We start from the raw sequence: 16,483 nt of genomic DNA, 5'->3' as shown, positions 1-16,483 counted from the left end.
TGCAATTTGCTGTTTGCCATTGTGTTTAATGTATGTTTATTTTACCTAATCCCTCTTCAGTTGCATAATTCTGCTGTAACATGTAACAAAGTTACATTAGGTTGCTGTGTAATTTGCCAGGAATGTATCAATATCAATTCGTGGAAAATGTAGCTGATCCATTGAAGAAATTATTGTAAATGTCATACTTATTATGAGTCGACAAAATTCAACTGCAGAACTTCCAGACAACGAAAGGTAAGTGACTGAGTTTTATAAACTGTTGATGTTATTGCAGAAGTAGGTCTATTAGAAGTTATGATTGTTGGCTTTTGCTCAAGGAATTTTATCTGTTTTACTAGAAAGCATTGGGTACAACTGTTGCAGTAAATTGCCTCAGCATTAAAATATTTGTTCAGACACTATGTAAAATTTAAAACAAAAGCTTTGAAAATAATATTTTCAGGCACATGGATGTTGCTGGGTCATCGTTAAGTCTCAGTTCCTCTGGGAGTGACCTGGCTACGTTGTTCGAGTGCCCAGTCTGTTTCGACTATGTTTTGCCACCTATTCTACAATGCCAAAGTGGGCATCTTGTATGTAGCAACTGTCGTCCGAAATTGACATGTTGTCCAACATGTAGGGGTTCACTGGGCAACATTAGAAATCTTGGAATGGAAAAGGTATATACATATATTTCTAATACTTGATTAGGAATTTGTGTTTTGAGCTGAAGCAAAATTTACCACATAGTTTTTAAGGCCACAGTTTATCCAAAAAGTGTGCAAAAAAATTTGCTACAGCATCTTTCAGTTTTGCTTTGTAAAGAACTTAAAACTATATGTACTGTTTTTGCCAACTTATTAGCTACATTGTGAACAAAACCTTTGTTTCGGTTTGTAAGCAGAAAGTTTTTGAGGTGCGTGCAACTTGCAGGCACAAGTAACTATGATGATTTAACATACTATTATATCTGTTAATCTGTAGTATTTGGAGCGATCTGGTAAAACATGTTTATAAAATCTTTTCTTTGCAAGGTTGCAATGACTGTGGATTTTCCGTGCAAGTATGCCTCGTCTGGCTGTGACGTAACTCTAAGATTTATACAAAAGCCCGAGCATGAAGAGACTTGTGAGTTCCGACCTTATTCTTGTCCATGTCCAGGGGCTTCATGCAAGTGGCAAGGGTCACTCGACCAGGTTATGCCTCACCTAATGACTGCACACAAGTCGATCACCAATTTGCAGGTATGTGTATTCTTGTAAGCTCATCTATTACTTTAATTTCTATAGTGTATTCTTGTAAAAAAAAAAGTTTTTTGCTCATTTTTGGCAAGTGTATTATATTTCTGTGATTTTGCCAAATTTAAGCATATATTTCAAAGGAGCAAAAACAGATAATTAGGATTAAAAATTGAGCACAAAAACGCATTATCTATTTATGCAAAGTGTGGTATTTTTAGGTTGCTTAGTAGGTCTTGTTTAAGTTACTTGTGACTTGCAGTTATTTAATTTGTCAAAGCTGCCCTTGTTTATTGCTTTACGACCCAAGCATTTACCTTACTTAGCACACAGTAAATACTTCCATTAGCAAATACTGGTGCCTCAGGTCATAACAGCTACTGTTTTAGAGACCTTTTGCCTTTCGTTAATTACTTTTTTATGGTTCAGTCTAAGACATAACATTACTTATAATAAGCATTTGTGTTTGTAGGGGTTATTAGGTGTCTGAGACTCTTGAGTTGTTTATAGTGCTGTAAACAAATAATCAGGAATGTGGCATGGTGACTGGGTTTTTTTTGTGTGTGTCATTTGTCTGTCATTGACCCAATTTTTTTTAGAAATGTTACAAAAAATAAAAGCCATTTCGGACAGAATGTCCCAAAGGAAATTGGCTGGTAGATTATTTAAGTTGCTTACATTTTTGCGAACAAAAGAATTATACCGTAAATGACCAAAATAAATTGAAAATGTCCAAAATTTTTGCTGGCATTTCGGTCATTTGACAGAAATTTTTTGGTGAAAAAAAAAACCCAGCGATGCTGATCTATTTAGACCATCTATTGCCCTGTCTGGCAATTGGTTAAACTTGTGTGCTTGTTTTTTCTGTACTGTTCTCCAAAACTTCCAAAGCGTTGTATCTGTGTAGAGGGCTTGTTACAAAAAATGTCCTCAAATATAACCTGTTCTGTTTCAGGGTGAAGACATAGTATTTTTGGCCACGGACATAAACTTACCAGGTGCAGTGGACTGGGTGATGATGCAATCGTGTTTTGGCCACCATTTCATGTTGGTGCTCGAGAAACAGGAGAAGTTGGATGGGCACCAGCAGTTTTTTGCTGTTGTGCAACTCATCGGAACAAGAAAACAGGCAGAAAATTTTGCATACAGGTATGGAATTTTTTTTGTGTATCAATACTCATCAGGGACAAACTGTTTTTGAATTTCTTAAAAATCACTGGCTATAGGTGCATATACCCTGACAAATTGTTTAAACAAAATCACCACGGCAGCCGCAGACAACATAAAAACTTTTTTCCACTCATTAATATGAACATGTCCTATTAGGACCCAACATTGTGTGACATGTAATCTGCACACCACACAGCAGATCAATATCAAGTCCTGCCTAATCTTGCGAGCCAATATCAGCTTGACACACATGTCCAATGAAGAGCGGTTCACGCCGGTATTATTCATTACATAGTGAAATACGTGGTCAGTCAGGCCAGCCAGAGCGTGGGCAGTATGTCAAACAGCCGGCACCAACCAGGTAAATTTATGAATTCCCAACGGCGCCGCAATTATTCGAGACAATTACGGCCGGCTTACCTCCGAAAGTCTTGTCGTTTTTGAAGCTTTATCACCACGTGGAAGTTGGGCCTTTTATGACGGCCGTGCACTCATAGCGCTTAATGCACTTCCACCACTTCCTGTCAAGTAGTGCTGCTAAATGCATTGACAGGTTTTTGATGCATCGACTGTGCAGAGAATGCAATCGTTTGCAAAGGTCTCATCGAGACAATAACAAGCATACAGGTTAGGCATACATTTCGACGGACATAAAAGCCGAGAAAAAAAACTGTTGTTGCGCCAATGAATTTTTCTCGATTTCAAATCTTTGTGGGACGTTGTCTGAAGTACATCTTGTCTTGCCTTTTTTTGGTGACAATTATTTGATGAATTAGACAACCGCAGTGTTCTTGTTAGTGTGTTTGGGCTTACTGAAACATTTCCAAACAAATTATGTTGTTTTTGACTCGCCCAGTGCTAAGACTTTTGCTGCAAAATTTTGGCACGGCCTGTGCAACCTAATCAAAACAGCATCATATATCCTGTGTACATTCAGCCTTAACATCACGAAAACGTCTCTTTTAGGCTGGAGCTTAACGGGCCGAAACGTCGGCTCACTTGGGAAGCAACGCCACGTTCTATCCACGAAGGCGTCTCGTCGGCCATCATCAGTAGCGATTGTCTTGTGTTCGACTCAGCCATCGCTCACATGTTCGCCGACAACGGAAACCTCGGGATAAACGTCACTGTTTCCATGTGTTGTTCGTAGCGGTTGCGCGTATTGTTACAAGCGGTGCCCGGGCCTGTATCATATGCAAGGTGTATTGGTGAACCGGAGGGTTCCTGTACGCCTTTTTTTATTTTTTGTGTATCAACTGGATGCGCACCTGACCCTGGACGCGAGTTACGAAATTTGTACTTGTTTTGGTGCATTTGGCGCCCTTCAGTGGAAACCTTTTGGTGTGTACTTGAATGAGGGTGAAAGTGTGAAACACGGCTATTGCACGATTGAGATGTTTAAAGGAAAACCCTTTGCGAGATGCTCAAAGTTTTACTTGGGCCTATTCGTTTTAACCTGTTCTCGAGCAGTGTTCGCAATTTTAACTTACGGCGCATGTCAAGTCTCGACCGGGGTTTCTTTCAGTGTTAACTCCTTTTCAAAATTAATCAACTTTGTGCGGAGTAATGGAGAACACAGTTTGAAGTAGGCGTGTCCGATCCATGTTTTTTCCAAAGACAGTTTTTCGGTTCGAAGCTCGTGCGGCTGACGAATTTACTTTGTTATTGTGCTTCAAAACAAACGGTGACATTTCGGGATGGGACAGATCATTGCATGTTTCTAATAATTTTGCAGAATGACTGATTGTTCTACTGTACCATTCATGCAAATGCCTTTGCCAATCCAGCCGTGCGCACGTGTTCGTACCTAATGGTTAATCTGAGGCTGGTTCCTACGCCCTTGGCGCCGGCATTGGTTTTCTTCCAGTAAAAATAGCTCGGGCTTAATACGCTGTTGATAGCAAAACTGGCCAAAATCCCTGGTATCTTGGTCTGCGTTGACCTGGGCTTAATGCATTGCTCACATTCCGTCGTTTTGTTTACCTTTAACTACAGACAATTTGCTTGTGCTACCTAGATCAGTTTGTAGCCCTTCCTATAAACAAACCATGACCAATTGGCTTTATTTTTTAACGCGCGCAGAAAAATCTAAAATCACACATTGCATAACCTAATAAATGAACCTATCGGCATAACGATACCACACACATTTATGTATTTATTGGTCTGTACCCTTTTGTTGCACCATAAACAGTTGTGCTCTTCTTGTATGAGATGAAAAACCCATGACTATTACCTTGTTCCCACGTGTGTTGTGGACGTTCAGCGATCGACACTCTTTGGTAGCTCTGTAAACGTTGGCATCATTGTTCCACAAGCATGTGTGCCATTTACAACACTCTACAACTTTGTTTACATGCTTTCAACCGTTAGTTGGACTTGAATTGCACCCCCTGGAGTCTCAAATATCGTTTGTACATGATTTTGACACTCACTACCTTTGTTGAAACAAAATACGATTTTGGTGGAAACACAAATTGAAACACAATTTTTGGGTCGGTTTACGTGGTAACAAAATTTTAAGATGTCGAAGGCGTTTGCGACTTCCGTACCGGCGCATTTATCGTCAGAAACTATTTAAATAGCAATTCAGTCTTTCGATACTGAATTGTTTGGCGTGCTGTATAGTATTATAAAACCTTGCCATTTTTCTTGGCTGCAAGTTCATTGTATCTGGTTCGTATTTTTTTGCATTGTACTTTTCCCTCAGCGATCGTTGTTTCACAGACATATAAAGACTAGCAGCTTACGTGATAAGAATAGTATAATATTCTACTTCCTTGAGCTACACAATCGCGTCGCCCGTTTTTTCTGTTCACCGACCCCTTTTCGCGCGATTTAAATTGTCTTTCGACGGACGTTCGTTTTGGTATAATACAGGATATGACGTCACACTTGTTGCCAACTTTTGCGTGGACAGTGCAGAAAGGTCTGTCTGCAAATGTTATTTCACCCAACTAATACAGGTATGGCGGGGACATTTTTTCACCTGTGTAAACCTGTTTTTTGCGCTTTTTTGACAAAATAGCATATTCTTGCCCCATTCACCTGTTTTCCAAGATGTTTTGACACTAAGGAACAACGGAATGCTTGTGCAGGTGTCGATTTACGCCTTTTTCGCCATTCTAAGTGTTCGACACGCGACGCCACTGTTCGACACGGGCGGCGTGAATAAAAGTTACCGGTATACAGTACCACGAACAGACCAACGCTATTGTTATCTACCAAAGTCAATAACTTGATTTTCCTTTGACATGCATTTGTCAATTTTGTGCCGTAGATGCTGGTGGCAAAAGTAGTTGGAATACGTTGATACCAGCATAAGTCGTTTAATTTCCAACCGCAAACAATTATTTGGAGAGAAAATTGTATTTCGAGTCTGTATTAAACAACAGTATTTAACGTTACGTAGTGTTGAAAAATGTACTTAATGGCATCAGTTAAATAAATGCAACCGCAATAAATTTGAGGACAAAATCCTAACCAAAACCAGCCAGCACCTCCTTACATGTAGCATTGTTACCGAACACGTGGCATTGTTACCAAACATGTTGCATTGTTACGAAATAAGTACCAACAAAATGCAAGGTTTTAATTGCTTTTTCGTTGTTTTAACGTGTATTCCAAACTTATGCAAGTACAAGAATCCTGTAATCGAAATAAGCCTGTTCGTTATTATGCGTTAGACACCGGATACGACATTTTTACTGTTCGACACGCACGGCAATGTTTCTCAAGATGTTCGACACGCAGAAAAAAATCCACGCCCTGTGCTTGTGTAATAGGTCAGGAGCTCGAATCACGTCCAAGTCTGTTTTTTAGTATCACCCCGCCCAACGTTGTGTAAATGACCGTTTCTCTATACCCTTTAGCCTTGCTGGGAATATAATTGGATTGTTTTTCCACGTTGCGCAACGGCCAAGAGCGCGCACCTCCGCAACATAAATAAATTATTATCAGCGGACAGCAGCGGAATGCAAGCTTTGTATTTAGGCACAGTAGGCCTCGGTGTAAATATTAATAGGGCCTAGGTTTTGCGACTTCGAACACGCCCCAAAAATGCAATTATTTTAGCGGTGAAAACGGAAGCTAATTAACCTAAAGCAAATTGTGAAGATTTGCGAATGTCTTTTACCTTGAAACGTCCACTTGCACACAAATTTTGGTTATATTTTTTTACTTGGATTGTAGAGCAAACGATATAAACGTTATTCGTTATATGACAAAATGCAGCGTGAATTCATAAAAGAAAGATCTTAAACAGCACGTCCCGATAAGTCTGACTCGTTTTTTAATATATATATGTTTCAAAATTTAGAACTAATCTGTGAATGGTTCCACTATTCACTATCAGCAAACCTATAGGTTTTGTATACAAAATGGCAACAATAATGTCATTGACAACCGCAATAATCGCCCGTGCGGCAGCTTGAACTGCAAAACAAGTAGTTTACTAATTCATGGCTCTGTTTATCATCAGGTCAGTATTTATAAAACAAAGAGCGTGCCGTGTTCCTAATTAACCTACCGCTGCAGTAAGTGCCTCAGCCTATGTAACTGCTTAAATGTTGGAAAGCTTATATTGTGACCGCGCAAGCAAGTTTCCAATGTATAACTGATAATTTCAAATCACTTTTCATAATTTCTCGTGGCAGTTCATTTACCCTGTGTGAACTTCAGCTTATTGTGCGCCAAATGTATATTGTGTGGGTACGCTGCTATATGCTCTGCTATTACCTATGGTAAAAGTAAACATTCTTGCCGAAACGAATCAATTCGAAAAAAAAGTCGAAAAAAAAAGCAAAATGGTTTCAAATTCTATGGGTGGGTTTTACAGGCTTCGCAGCACAGGCATTGCAGCCTAGTTGGATACAGTAGGGCGATCTTGTCAATCATGCCGTTTCATGAAACGTTACTGCATTGTATATGGGTGGGAATTGTTAAAAAAGTGAATAAATTTACCGAAATTAGGTTTCTGACAACTATTTGGCCAGCCATTTTGAGCCTTACCTAGACGGTGGAACTGTAAGAAAAAGCCCAACCTTTGACCTGTTTATGTTAGTCACCTTGACAAACTTTTGTGTCGCAAAATTTTAGGGGCATCTGACTTAGTTTGACCTTTTTTGGTCATGCCCTTAACCTATTGGTGCGAAACTATTACAGGTAATCCCAAGTTTCCAGGTGAAAACAAACAGAATGTTCGTTAATTTACAACAAACAGACAAGCATAAAATTGCCAAGAACCCCCCGACAAAAACATCATCATTTTTGCTTATACTTGGAACATACAGACAAAAATGTCACTGTTGTCGTATTTATTGGTTGGCGACCAGTCGAAACGTAAAAACACAGTTCAGAACATCGTAACAAGAATATTTATAACAGTAATATTAACGAATCCAATTATTATGTCAACTGTGGATATATAAGCAACAGTCTCTGTCCAAAACGACAGCATATACAATATCATCGGATGAGAGTATTTGCAACGTTAGGCGACTATCTACACTATAGGAAAATGCCTAACACTTTTCGGATTATGAATCGGAATGCTTGAAGCGAGCCTTGGGTAACAGTAGCGATGATAAAAGCTAAAATTGAAGATATAGTCTTTGTACAATTTGAGTTTTAAGCAGCATGCGACAGTATGTTTTGTACAAAGTGAATTTGAAGAAAGTGATAATTGCCGCTAGGTGAGCAATAACTACACTGAATTCAGGAATAAGCATATCTATACTCTACTTACAAAACCAGCAGTTGTTTCATCAAACTGATAAATACTCATCAGCATGTGCAATGAAAACAGCTTTTCGAACAGCTCCGCAATTCAAAGCTGGCCAGTCAAGGTATGAGTAAGAATGGTTTGTTAACGCGAATTAGTGGTAAATGTGGACGGACAATTAAATCACATACGGTGCGCTTCCAAATTCAACGGGGGATTGTAACAGTTTGCCCCGAAAATTACAAGTATTTACACACAGGTAACGACATAGGCTCCCACCTAGCGACACACCGTAAAATGGCGAGCGTCCGCAAGGTGGCAAAAAGAGTGCAAGTGTGGATCGTTTGTAGCTTGGTGACGAAAACCCTACCACAGAGCCCAAAGGGACTAATAAATACGGCGGAACACAGAAATCATAGGCGACGACACTAGTCGATGTGAAGAAAACAAAACCGGCCGTCGTCATGGCGACCCCTTGCCGCGGGAGGGTCGCTTTGGACAGCACAATGTGATAAAGTTTGATTTTGTATTAGATGTTTAATATTCCCACATGCTCTTCGCGCAAATTTCGCCTTCGCTGGCGGTCACGATGCCCACGTGATCGCTTGTGATGTAATCGCCTCCGCATTCTGGCTTGATGACCAGTTTGCTGTTTGGCAGCAGCTGGATCAAGAACGGTTCGGGTTCACTGCTGTTCGCAAGAACCTTCTTGTCGTCACCAACCGACCAGTATTTTCCGTTGGCACCTGTGGAGCAAACGAAAAACATGGGTGAATAAATGTGGCAACTGCTGGGCAAGAAAAGTCAAATATTGGCTGCTGTAGGCTATATGTGCCTGACTTCGATAATCTCTGTGCATTTGAATTTCCGTAAATATTATTGGCCAAATTACCTTTAATTGCAAACGCTCCCTTCATGTCTTCCAGGTAGAAAATTTCAGCCTTGGATTTGTTGCTTTCAACCTTGTCACCGCGCAGACCCATGAAGCCGTATTCGCCACGGAATACGATAACGGGCCTAAAGGACAGAAATTCGCTTTAAAATTGGCACAAAAGCATGAAAATATAAATTTGTTTATAGGTGCGCCTTTGCTTGTCTTTATGCTGCAGTTGGGACTGAATGTTCTTCAAAACCAACAGATAACATTTAAATCGTTTTTGCTGAATTGTATCTCTACATTCCAATTGCATCACTTAATATTGGGTCAATATTGGGAATATTGTTCTAACAAATTGCTTTCTAAAGCTAAATTTCCAAAGCATGCATACCAGCAAATGACAAAAACAAAGTCACCTACCTATTAGTTAGCCCGAATACGAAATCTTCATGGGCGTTCCCAGTCTGCAGATGCCCGGTAAGCACAACACTCACAGGTTTATTATCGTGGGTTGTGAGTTGAACAGTCCTTCCATTCCACTTGATGTGGAATGCGGCTGCACTAGCGCTATAAAATGATTGTGATTGAATAAACTGTTCATGTTAAGTTCATTCATTTAAAAAATCACCTAGTTAAGTCAAAACCGAATGACAGTTTAGCGTTGGCTAATGCAAACTTCCAGAAAAACATACACAAAGTCTTCATTTACCTAGAGTTGGGTGCATCAGCCTTGATGCCTTTGTCGTCGAGTCTCCAGTACTTGTCCTTGTTGTTTCGCAGCCAAACCTTGTCAGAATCCTTATCCATTTCAAGCTGAAAGATTTCGGTCTCTTCGATTTCCGTTTGGTTTGCAGACAGTTGAAGTCCTGAGAAAATTGAATGTATAATTTCGAAAAATTCCCAGCACTATTAACCGATTCCGGGAATCACTCTAACATAACATTTTAATTAAAAGCCCTTTCCAGGAAGTGGTTTGATTCTTATGAGGCCTGGAACAATTTTGACAGCAAAAGCAGGACTATTGTGTTGAGTGGGTGTAATTGATTTGTGGATGTATTCTGCTTTTGCAAATTAATTGCTTTGTACTTCCTGATACATGCAAATTGTTCATTTGGTTTCACAAGGGTTTTCAATTTAAAGATAGGCAATGTTTTAGAGTTGTAGCTTGTTTATATTCGATTTCATTCCACCTAACAATGGTTAACAATGGATTGATAATAAGGTCCCATTTCAATAGTAAACCGGTTTGATCTTAACTAATGCAGTCACAGGAAAAGACTAGATTTAACGACTTGCTAACTTGTTCCTGAATACAAGAAGTTGGTGGGCTGTTTTCGTCGTGCACCGCTTATAGGCATACAAATGTGAATACCCCGTGCATGCGCCCGGCGTGTGGGCAGGCTAATTGCGCCAGGGCACGTTTTCGGATACACGCCGTCCCGCCTTCGTGCCATGACGCAATGGTTGTTTGAGCTTCAGACTAAGATCACGTGACCCAAACGCCGGCCGCGCCAGGGGCGTGACGTCGGCAGGGCGGAGCAAATTTCCTTATGAGGCAATAAGCGCCGCTTTTGCTTTGCCGCAAGCTGCCCATCGAGGCTGTTGTGGCCAAAATACGCTGAGTCTCCAGTGCAGATGAGGATACTGCTTTCATCTGCTTGGTGAGTGTTGTGAGGGTTTGTTTACGAAACTAGAAATCACTGTCTCTGACGCACGACAGCCGGAAGTCCCAACGCGAACAAAATGAACTATAGGCGTGGACTTTTGATGCAAAAGCCAATGGCCCTTTTTTTATAACAGACTGAGCTACACCCTAATTTTGATGCGTTGTGTAATGCTGAAACCTTGGTTCGTTACACAGTAACTATACCGGCATGTTTTCAACAAACCAACGACTTTGGATCATTTTTTTATCCAGAATCATCGCATCCTTATTTAATTGGGAATATTACGTCACTGGACTTCGACTTAGCCGACACGGAAATTTCTAGGGCTATGTATACATATATTCTTGCCTAAAGTTGTGTTAAGGCAACGCTGTTAACACGATACAAGTGATGATAAGGAGGAAAAGTTAACAGAGATTTGGTTCTGATCCTTTGAACAAGATCTCTTTGAAATTCCATACACGACTCCGGTTTAATTCATTCCCCTTTATGTTAGTAAATTATGCAAAGAGCCAAAACGTTGTTGTCTTTTCAAAATCTAAATATATCAATCACCCGGCCGTCATGTACTCAAATCTATACAGTTTAAAAGAGACAGCACAGAAGATATAGAGTTTTAGGTTATGTTTTATGTGACAAAAACCAAAGAGCAAAATTCATTTTTTTTACTTTGTTGGGGACTTCAAACAGCAATCAAGGCAGACCCCTTTATTTTTTTACCTAATACCAAGCAAACAAACATGTAGTACACATACCTTGTTTTCCAGAAACAAATTTATCCTTCTTGACCGACTGCAAGCTGATTTGTGGATGTGCGTCCACAAAACTAAATTGTTCATCCGGTGACACGCTGTCCTTCCTTGTCTGTAGGGTCCCGTGAACACCAACAGGTGCAAGATACCTTTAAACACATATTGTCAGAAAAGGCAATTTCAAAGTATTGATAGAATTTATAATGTGGTTTTGTTTTAACGGTATAAGTTTGGGCAAAACAGTCAGACCTGTACAGTTATTTTGCAATTTAAACTATTGTCGTTGAGCACCTAAAACATGGTTTCTTAACTGTGGGTCCATTGCCCCTAGGGCTTTACAGCGGTCCATAAAGGGTGCCCGCAGGAACTTTCCAAACTTTCTGCGGTGAAGTTCATTTGGCGTACGGACACCACCAAAAAAAGTCTTAAACATTTGCACCGTTGCTGGAGTTCACTAAGTCAAAAAGATTTGCCAAGAAACACGACCTAACATGTTGAAAAAAATAACCGAACTATTTTTACTATTTTATGATCAGGCCCCAAAGCAAAATGCAATGTGTAAAGGTTTGGCAAACATTGTTCGCTTATCCAGTACTTTTCCTGCTTTTACTTGGCCCAAACAACTTCGGTATCAAGTCAAAAAATCTTGCGCAACCACCTTGTGTCATGCACGTCCAAAACTGCCACGTGTCCCGTGTTTTCTCAATCGACATGTGTCACTTACTTGTTGTTTTTCCTCGATTTGAAGGCAATTTTTCCACTGTAAAACTCAATGGTGTAAAGGTTGTCGTTGGACAGTTTGCCATTGAGTGACCCATCGTAGCCCAAGTACTTGCCGTTGGTCATCATCAGCGCGTAACCCCCGTCATGGAATACCAGGGTTACGAGAGTGGATTGACCCCACGGAATGACCTTGGTGAACCAGACTTCGTCGCCTTCCAGTGAGGCGTACTTCTTCCTCCGTACGTTGAAAAGGTTGATCTTGTTAAAATGTTGTATGTGAGTTTTGGGTTTTGTTGTGCTAAGAGTAAATCTCAGCGGTTTTGTGTAAAGTCGCTTGAATTTTGAAAGTATCTTTGTAAAGTCGATTTTATAAATGCCAAATAACAACGTGGCCAGAAATATTTATTGGGGTGCTCGTCCAACTTATAAATGATGTTTAGTTTTGGTTCTTAAATAATAAGCAACGAATGCCTCTGAAAATTGCAATCGCCAAACGTTTTGTTTAAACCAAACGAGAAGGGTTGTTGGTTAACCTAGATGCCTATATTTGCATCTGATTTCGTTTATTTCCACAATTGCAGACACCCTTTTCCTCACATAGAGTGATGAAATAACTCATTTTGTGCGGTCAAACACGAAAGTTTGCAACATTTAACATGACACGAAAGCTGACAGGAATCAGTTAGTCAGTTTGGTCAATTGCCAATGGCCTATATCCTTTACGAACAGAGTTCTCAAATCAAAATCGGAAAATCTATACTTCTCACAAAAATACCCGCATCTAATATGTACCCCCACAGTATATATGTATGTATCCATGAAAGGTTATGTAATTTTCTTTATCTGGAATTGTCAAACGGCAATCATGATTTATGAAAAAAAAATATCCAAACGTAACGAATAACAACAGCGAACAATCGTGCCTGAGGCCTAAGTTGGTGAAAAAGTACAGATACATGTGGCTATTTCGTGTGACGTTGATGTACTCTTCGCATAAATTTGGTCGTGGAATACCTGAGGATGCATGGCCATGTGAACGGTCCATAAAGTTCCACCCGAAATTGAACGGAAGTCGCAGTTGATTTCGCCACCAGCCAGGACGCCCAAGTAGTTGCCGTACTTGCTGCTTTTGATGGCCCACTTTCCGCCGTCTACGGTGGCTTCCACCTGGAATGCGTGGTCTGGGCCTGGTTTGTCTTCGTCACAATTCATTTCCCCCTTGCGATTTGTACCGAGGTACTTTCCGAGGTAGCTCTACGCGACAGAAAATAATTTTTAGCCAAATTTTCCATGATTTTTAGTCTGACGTAATGCTGACGGTTCATACGACGGACAAAGGTTTTCAGGAGGTTACTGATGCCGTTGTGACAGCTCAAAAAATCTGGGACTTATTCACCCAAAACGCAATCATTGAAATATTGGGTAATAGTGATCAAAAGACTTGGTTTTGTACAGTGTTTGTTCAATTAAGATAAATGTTTACTCCGAAAATGCTGAAATGCCAAAACCCACTGGGCATTTTGAACGGTATTTTGCGAAACCGTGAGGTGGTATGATTTTCCAACACATATTGTTGAATAGGAAAGCATTTGAAACTGAACGCTTAACCGGTTTGTCACAGCATGCAAAATGTTTTTCACGCAACTATTCGTTTATAAATTGCACCCAAACGAGAGATTTGCCTCGTTAAAATCTCATTGCTTGAAGCGGTGCAAACAACGCCATCACACAGCAATCGCAAAACATACACGAACACATGAGCACCGGAACTGCAGCGTTTGATGGTCTGGCGGAAATATGGCTGACGTCAAGGCTTTCCCTACAATTACTGACAATCGTGGCATCAGAAAATTGTCTTTCCGCGCGCTTTTCGCGGAACCAACACTTAGGAGGTTGGATTGTGTAGAGCTCCTTACTGTGCAACACTATCTGCGGGTTTATTGTGGTTGGCTCGAGCTTCTGCCATTAGCAGTCAGAAAATATGCATTTTGTCACTGTTTCATAATTAAGGGCCAAGTTATGCGCATTTGACCGACACCGAATATAAGGCGTATAATGAATATATTCTTTAATGTGCTAAGAAAGTGGGTTTTAATTTCAGTCACTCGGACTGGTGGAACAAAACTGCTGTGATAATTTTACACCAACCGAAGTGCAAAAATAACGTGTACAAATAAACACATAGTACAAATCAACTTCTCGAATGCACACAACTATAATAGGAACAATAATACGGTTATAAAAAGTACTTATATAGCAACAATACACCAACAGTTGTCGGGCCGAACGTTTCCAAGCTTTCTTTTCAAGTTCTCGGCAAAATCGCGAAAGAAGGTAAACAGGAAGTAGTGACGTATTCAATTGGGTTGTGAATGGGCGATTGTAAGAGTCATTGGGTCTTTCTGCTCTCTGTTAATGCCCTAATTGATTCCAGAACACGATTGCGACTACATTCAAATCCGAACGCTTTCCCTTTTCCGCGAAAAAAACTCCAATTTCTATGTTTGGCTAGCATGCAGGGGAATTCCCTCCAACTTCAGCAGGTTGACGCTGCAGGTTTTTTAAGGTCGCGTCTAGACGATGCAGTATTGAGATTATATCAGCTACCATCGGTGTGACAGGTCGTGCAATGGGATTACGATTGATCGCTACCAGGGCGTGGGACTGTAGAATGTATTGCAACGCCTCGGTGGTGCCTTGTGTCACAGTAATCATCGGATTAGATCCACAAATAGGCCTTGGAAACTATATTTTCACAGATACTGGCACCCTTACGACCCAGGTTGATTGACTACTCCTTACATTGTCATAGTATGAAGTTTGGTATAATTTCTCTTACCATAGTATGCAGTTTGGTTTTGCATGCGGTATTGTGTGGTATGCCAAAATATTTTTACACTTTGTCACTTCTTGACTAACGTAAAGCAACGCACCGGCCATGTCTTTATGAGGAAGTGCGGATCACCCTGAAATGGAAACTTGGCGGTGTCGATCACGACGCTTAAAGCCCAACTGTCAAGCTAGTGAAATCAGAGAGCTGCGCTTTTTGGTTTTGGACCGACTGAGGAACACCTCGGTCTGGGTGTCCTTTTAACGTGTAAATGATCACAGACACCAGCATTTAAAAGCTCGGAATGTATACAAGTCTGTTATTGTAGATTAAACAGACTTTTTCTGTTAAATAGGATAACTATAACTATACGATTTTATAAGCAAGAGTCACACCAAGCTGCACTGCGATGAGACCTGGATAGGTCGAAACAGTGGCCATATTTTATTCTACAGCTCACATTACCGATCCTGTAGTAGTAACTTTATACCACAATTACCTTGAAATACACGTCCGATCCTTCCGAGTTCTGTTCAAGGCTCCAAGTTTGTTTCAGCTTCAGATTCGCACCGCTCGCGTTCACTTTGTTAGCGAATTTCTCGGCGGTCAGATACTTGTGGGAGCTGCTGATCAGACCCAACGCCAGCTGTAGATTTTCACTTTCACCGTTGATTGCCATCTTCACCGGATTTCAGAGACTTAAGTTATTACTAACGTTTCTATTAGACCTACTGTCCTATTACGAAACCAGAATTCAGATTAGTTTGAAATCTTTGCTCTTCTCTGCTATGGTATCGTACCAATTCCTGCAGGCGTTCTAAAGACGCATGCACACCACTGTCTTTTATGTAACACATTAGCAACTGTGCTGCTGCTGTTACACACGAAATCGTGTATGTTAGAAAATTTAAATTCTTGGTACAAACGCTTGCCATGTTGTAGGCCGCCACAACGCGTAATGCTACTACTGTACCACTACCAGGGATCTGCAATACGCGGCGTGATCGCGCGTACTCTTTTCTCGTTTTCCACCAACCGACGTGTCTGCAGTTCACAATACAGTTGCAAGGCCGCGCCTCACGCGCGCAACCGCTTTGTTTTAACGACTTCCCTTTTGGAGAAGGCTTGTTAGCGCCAATCCGGCATGTGTGGACCCGATTACAACCAGTTGTGACTGAGAAACTGTTCTTGATGCGGACGTCAATGTGCAAGCTGGTATTTTGTGGCTTCATCCACTGCGGCTGAATCTGCCTGCAAGATTGTGAACCATGAACCGACCATGAACCCTTGTAGCGTGCGAAATGTAAACACAAAGGTGCTTAGATTAGATAAGACGTTCAGGTTGGCTTTTATATCGCCAACAACACAAACACGGCATTGTACAAAATACATAACAAACACCAAGACTACCTTTTCACACTACTAACCCGCTTACACGCAATCCAACATAAAAAGCTAACATTTTCCTGTCGGCGCATGTAGATTTCTCACGAACCAGAGCCCTTTCCTCATAATAATATCA

The 16,483-nt window shown here is 40.7% G+C and overlaps 2 protein-coding genes across 2 annotated transcripts; one reads left to right on the top strand and one right to left on the bottom strand.

Moving 5' to 3' along the window:
* Positions 1 to 64: 64 nt before the first annotated feature.
* Positions 65 to 5,282, top strand: LOC145905503 (E3 ubiquitin-protein ligase Siah1-like). The gene is made up of 5 exons (XM_082992719.1): positions 65 to 237; positions 446 to 662; positions 1,017 to 1,226; positions 2,176 to 2,369; positions 3,357 to 5,282. The coding sequence occupies exons 1-5, from the start codon at positions 194 to 196 to the stop codon at positions 3,538 to 3,540; spliced, it is 849 nt and encodes a 282-aa protein (XP_082848845.1). The 5' UTR covers positions 65 to 193; the 3' UTR covers positions 3,541 to 5,282.
* A 2,408-nt stretch (positions 5,283 to 7,690) lies between these two features.
* On the bottom strand, positions 7,691 to 15,693 carry LOC145905806 (fascin-like). Its single transcript, XM_082993094.1, has 8 exons — positions 15,461 to 15,693; positions 13,146 to 13,385; positions 12,133 to 12,389; positions 11,412 to 11,557; positions 9,699 to 9,855; positions 9,410 to 9,556; positions 9,005 to 9,129; positions 7,691 to 8,858 (listed from the first exon to the last, which is right to left on the bottom strand). The coding sequence occupies exons 1-8, from the start codon at positions 15,638 to 15,640 to the stop codon at positions 8,650 to 8,652; spliced, it is 1,461 nt and encodes a 486-aa protein (XP_082849220.1). The 5' UTR covers positions 15,641 to 15,693; the 3' UTR covers positions 7,691 to 8,649.
* Between the last annotated feature and the right edge of the window lie 790 nt (positions 15,694 to 16,483).

This window comes from Ascidia mentula, chromosome 6 (genome assembly GCF_947561715.1).
Source record: "Ascidia mentula chromosome 6, kaAscMent1.1, whole genome shotgun sequence".
In the NCBI taxonomy this organism is placed as follows: Eukaryota; Metazoa; Chordata; class Ascidiacea; order Phlebobranchia; family Ascidiidae; genus Ascidia; species Ascidia mentula.
This window is presented reverse-complemented; position numbering and strand designations above follow the sequence as displayed.

Excerpts from the sequence above, each read along its gene's own strand:
- LOC145905806 (XM_082993094.1), bottom strand. The coding sequence starts at position 15,640 with ATGGCAATCAACGGTGAAAGTGAAAATCTACAGCTGGCGTTGGGTCTG. Across the intron at positions 11,558-12,132 it reads AAATCGAGGAAAAACAACAA|GTATCTTGCACCTGTTGGTG; the intron begins GTAAGTGACACA and ends ATGTGTTTAAAG. Across the intron at positions 9,557-9,698 it reads GCTGATGCACCCAACTCTAG|CGCTAGTGCAGCCGCATTCC; the intron begins GTAAATGAAGAC and ends ATCATTTTATAG.
- LOC145905503 (XM_082992719.1), top strand. The coding sequence starts at position 194 with ATGAGTCGACAAAATTCAACTGCAGAACTTCCAGACAACGAAAG. Across the intron at positions 663-1,016 it reads GAAATCTTGGAATGGAAAAG|GTTGCAATGACTGTGGATTT; the intron begins GTATATACATAT and ends TTTCTTTGCAAG. Across the intron at positions 2,370-3,356 it reads GCAGAAAATTTTGCATACAG|GCTGGAGCTTAACGGGCCGA; the intron begins GTATGGAATTTT and ends CGTCTCTTTTAG.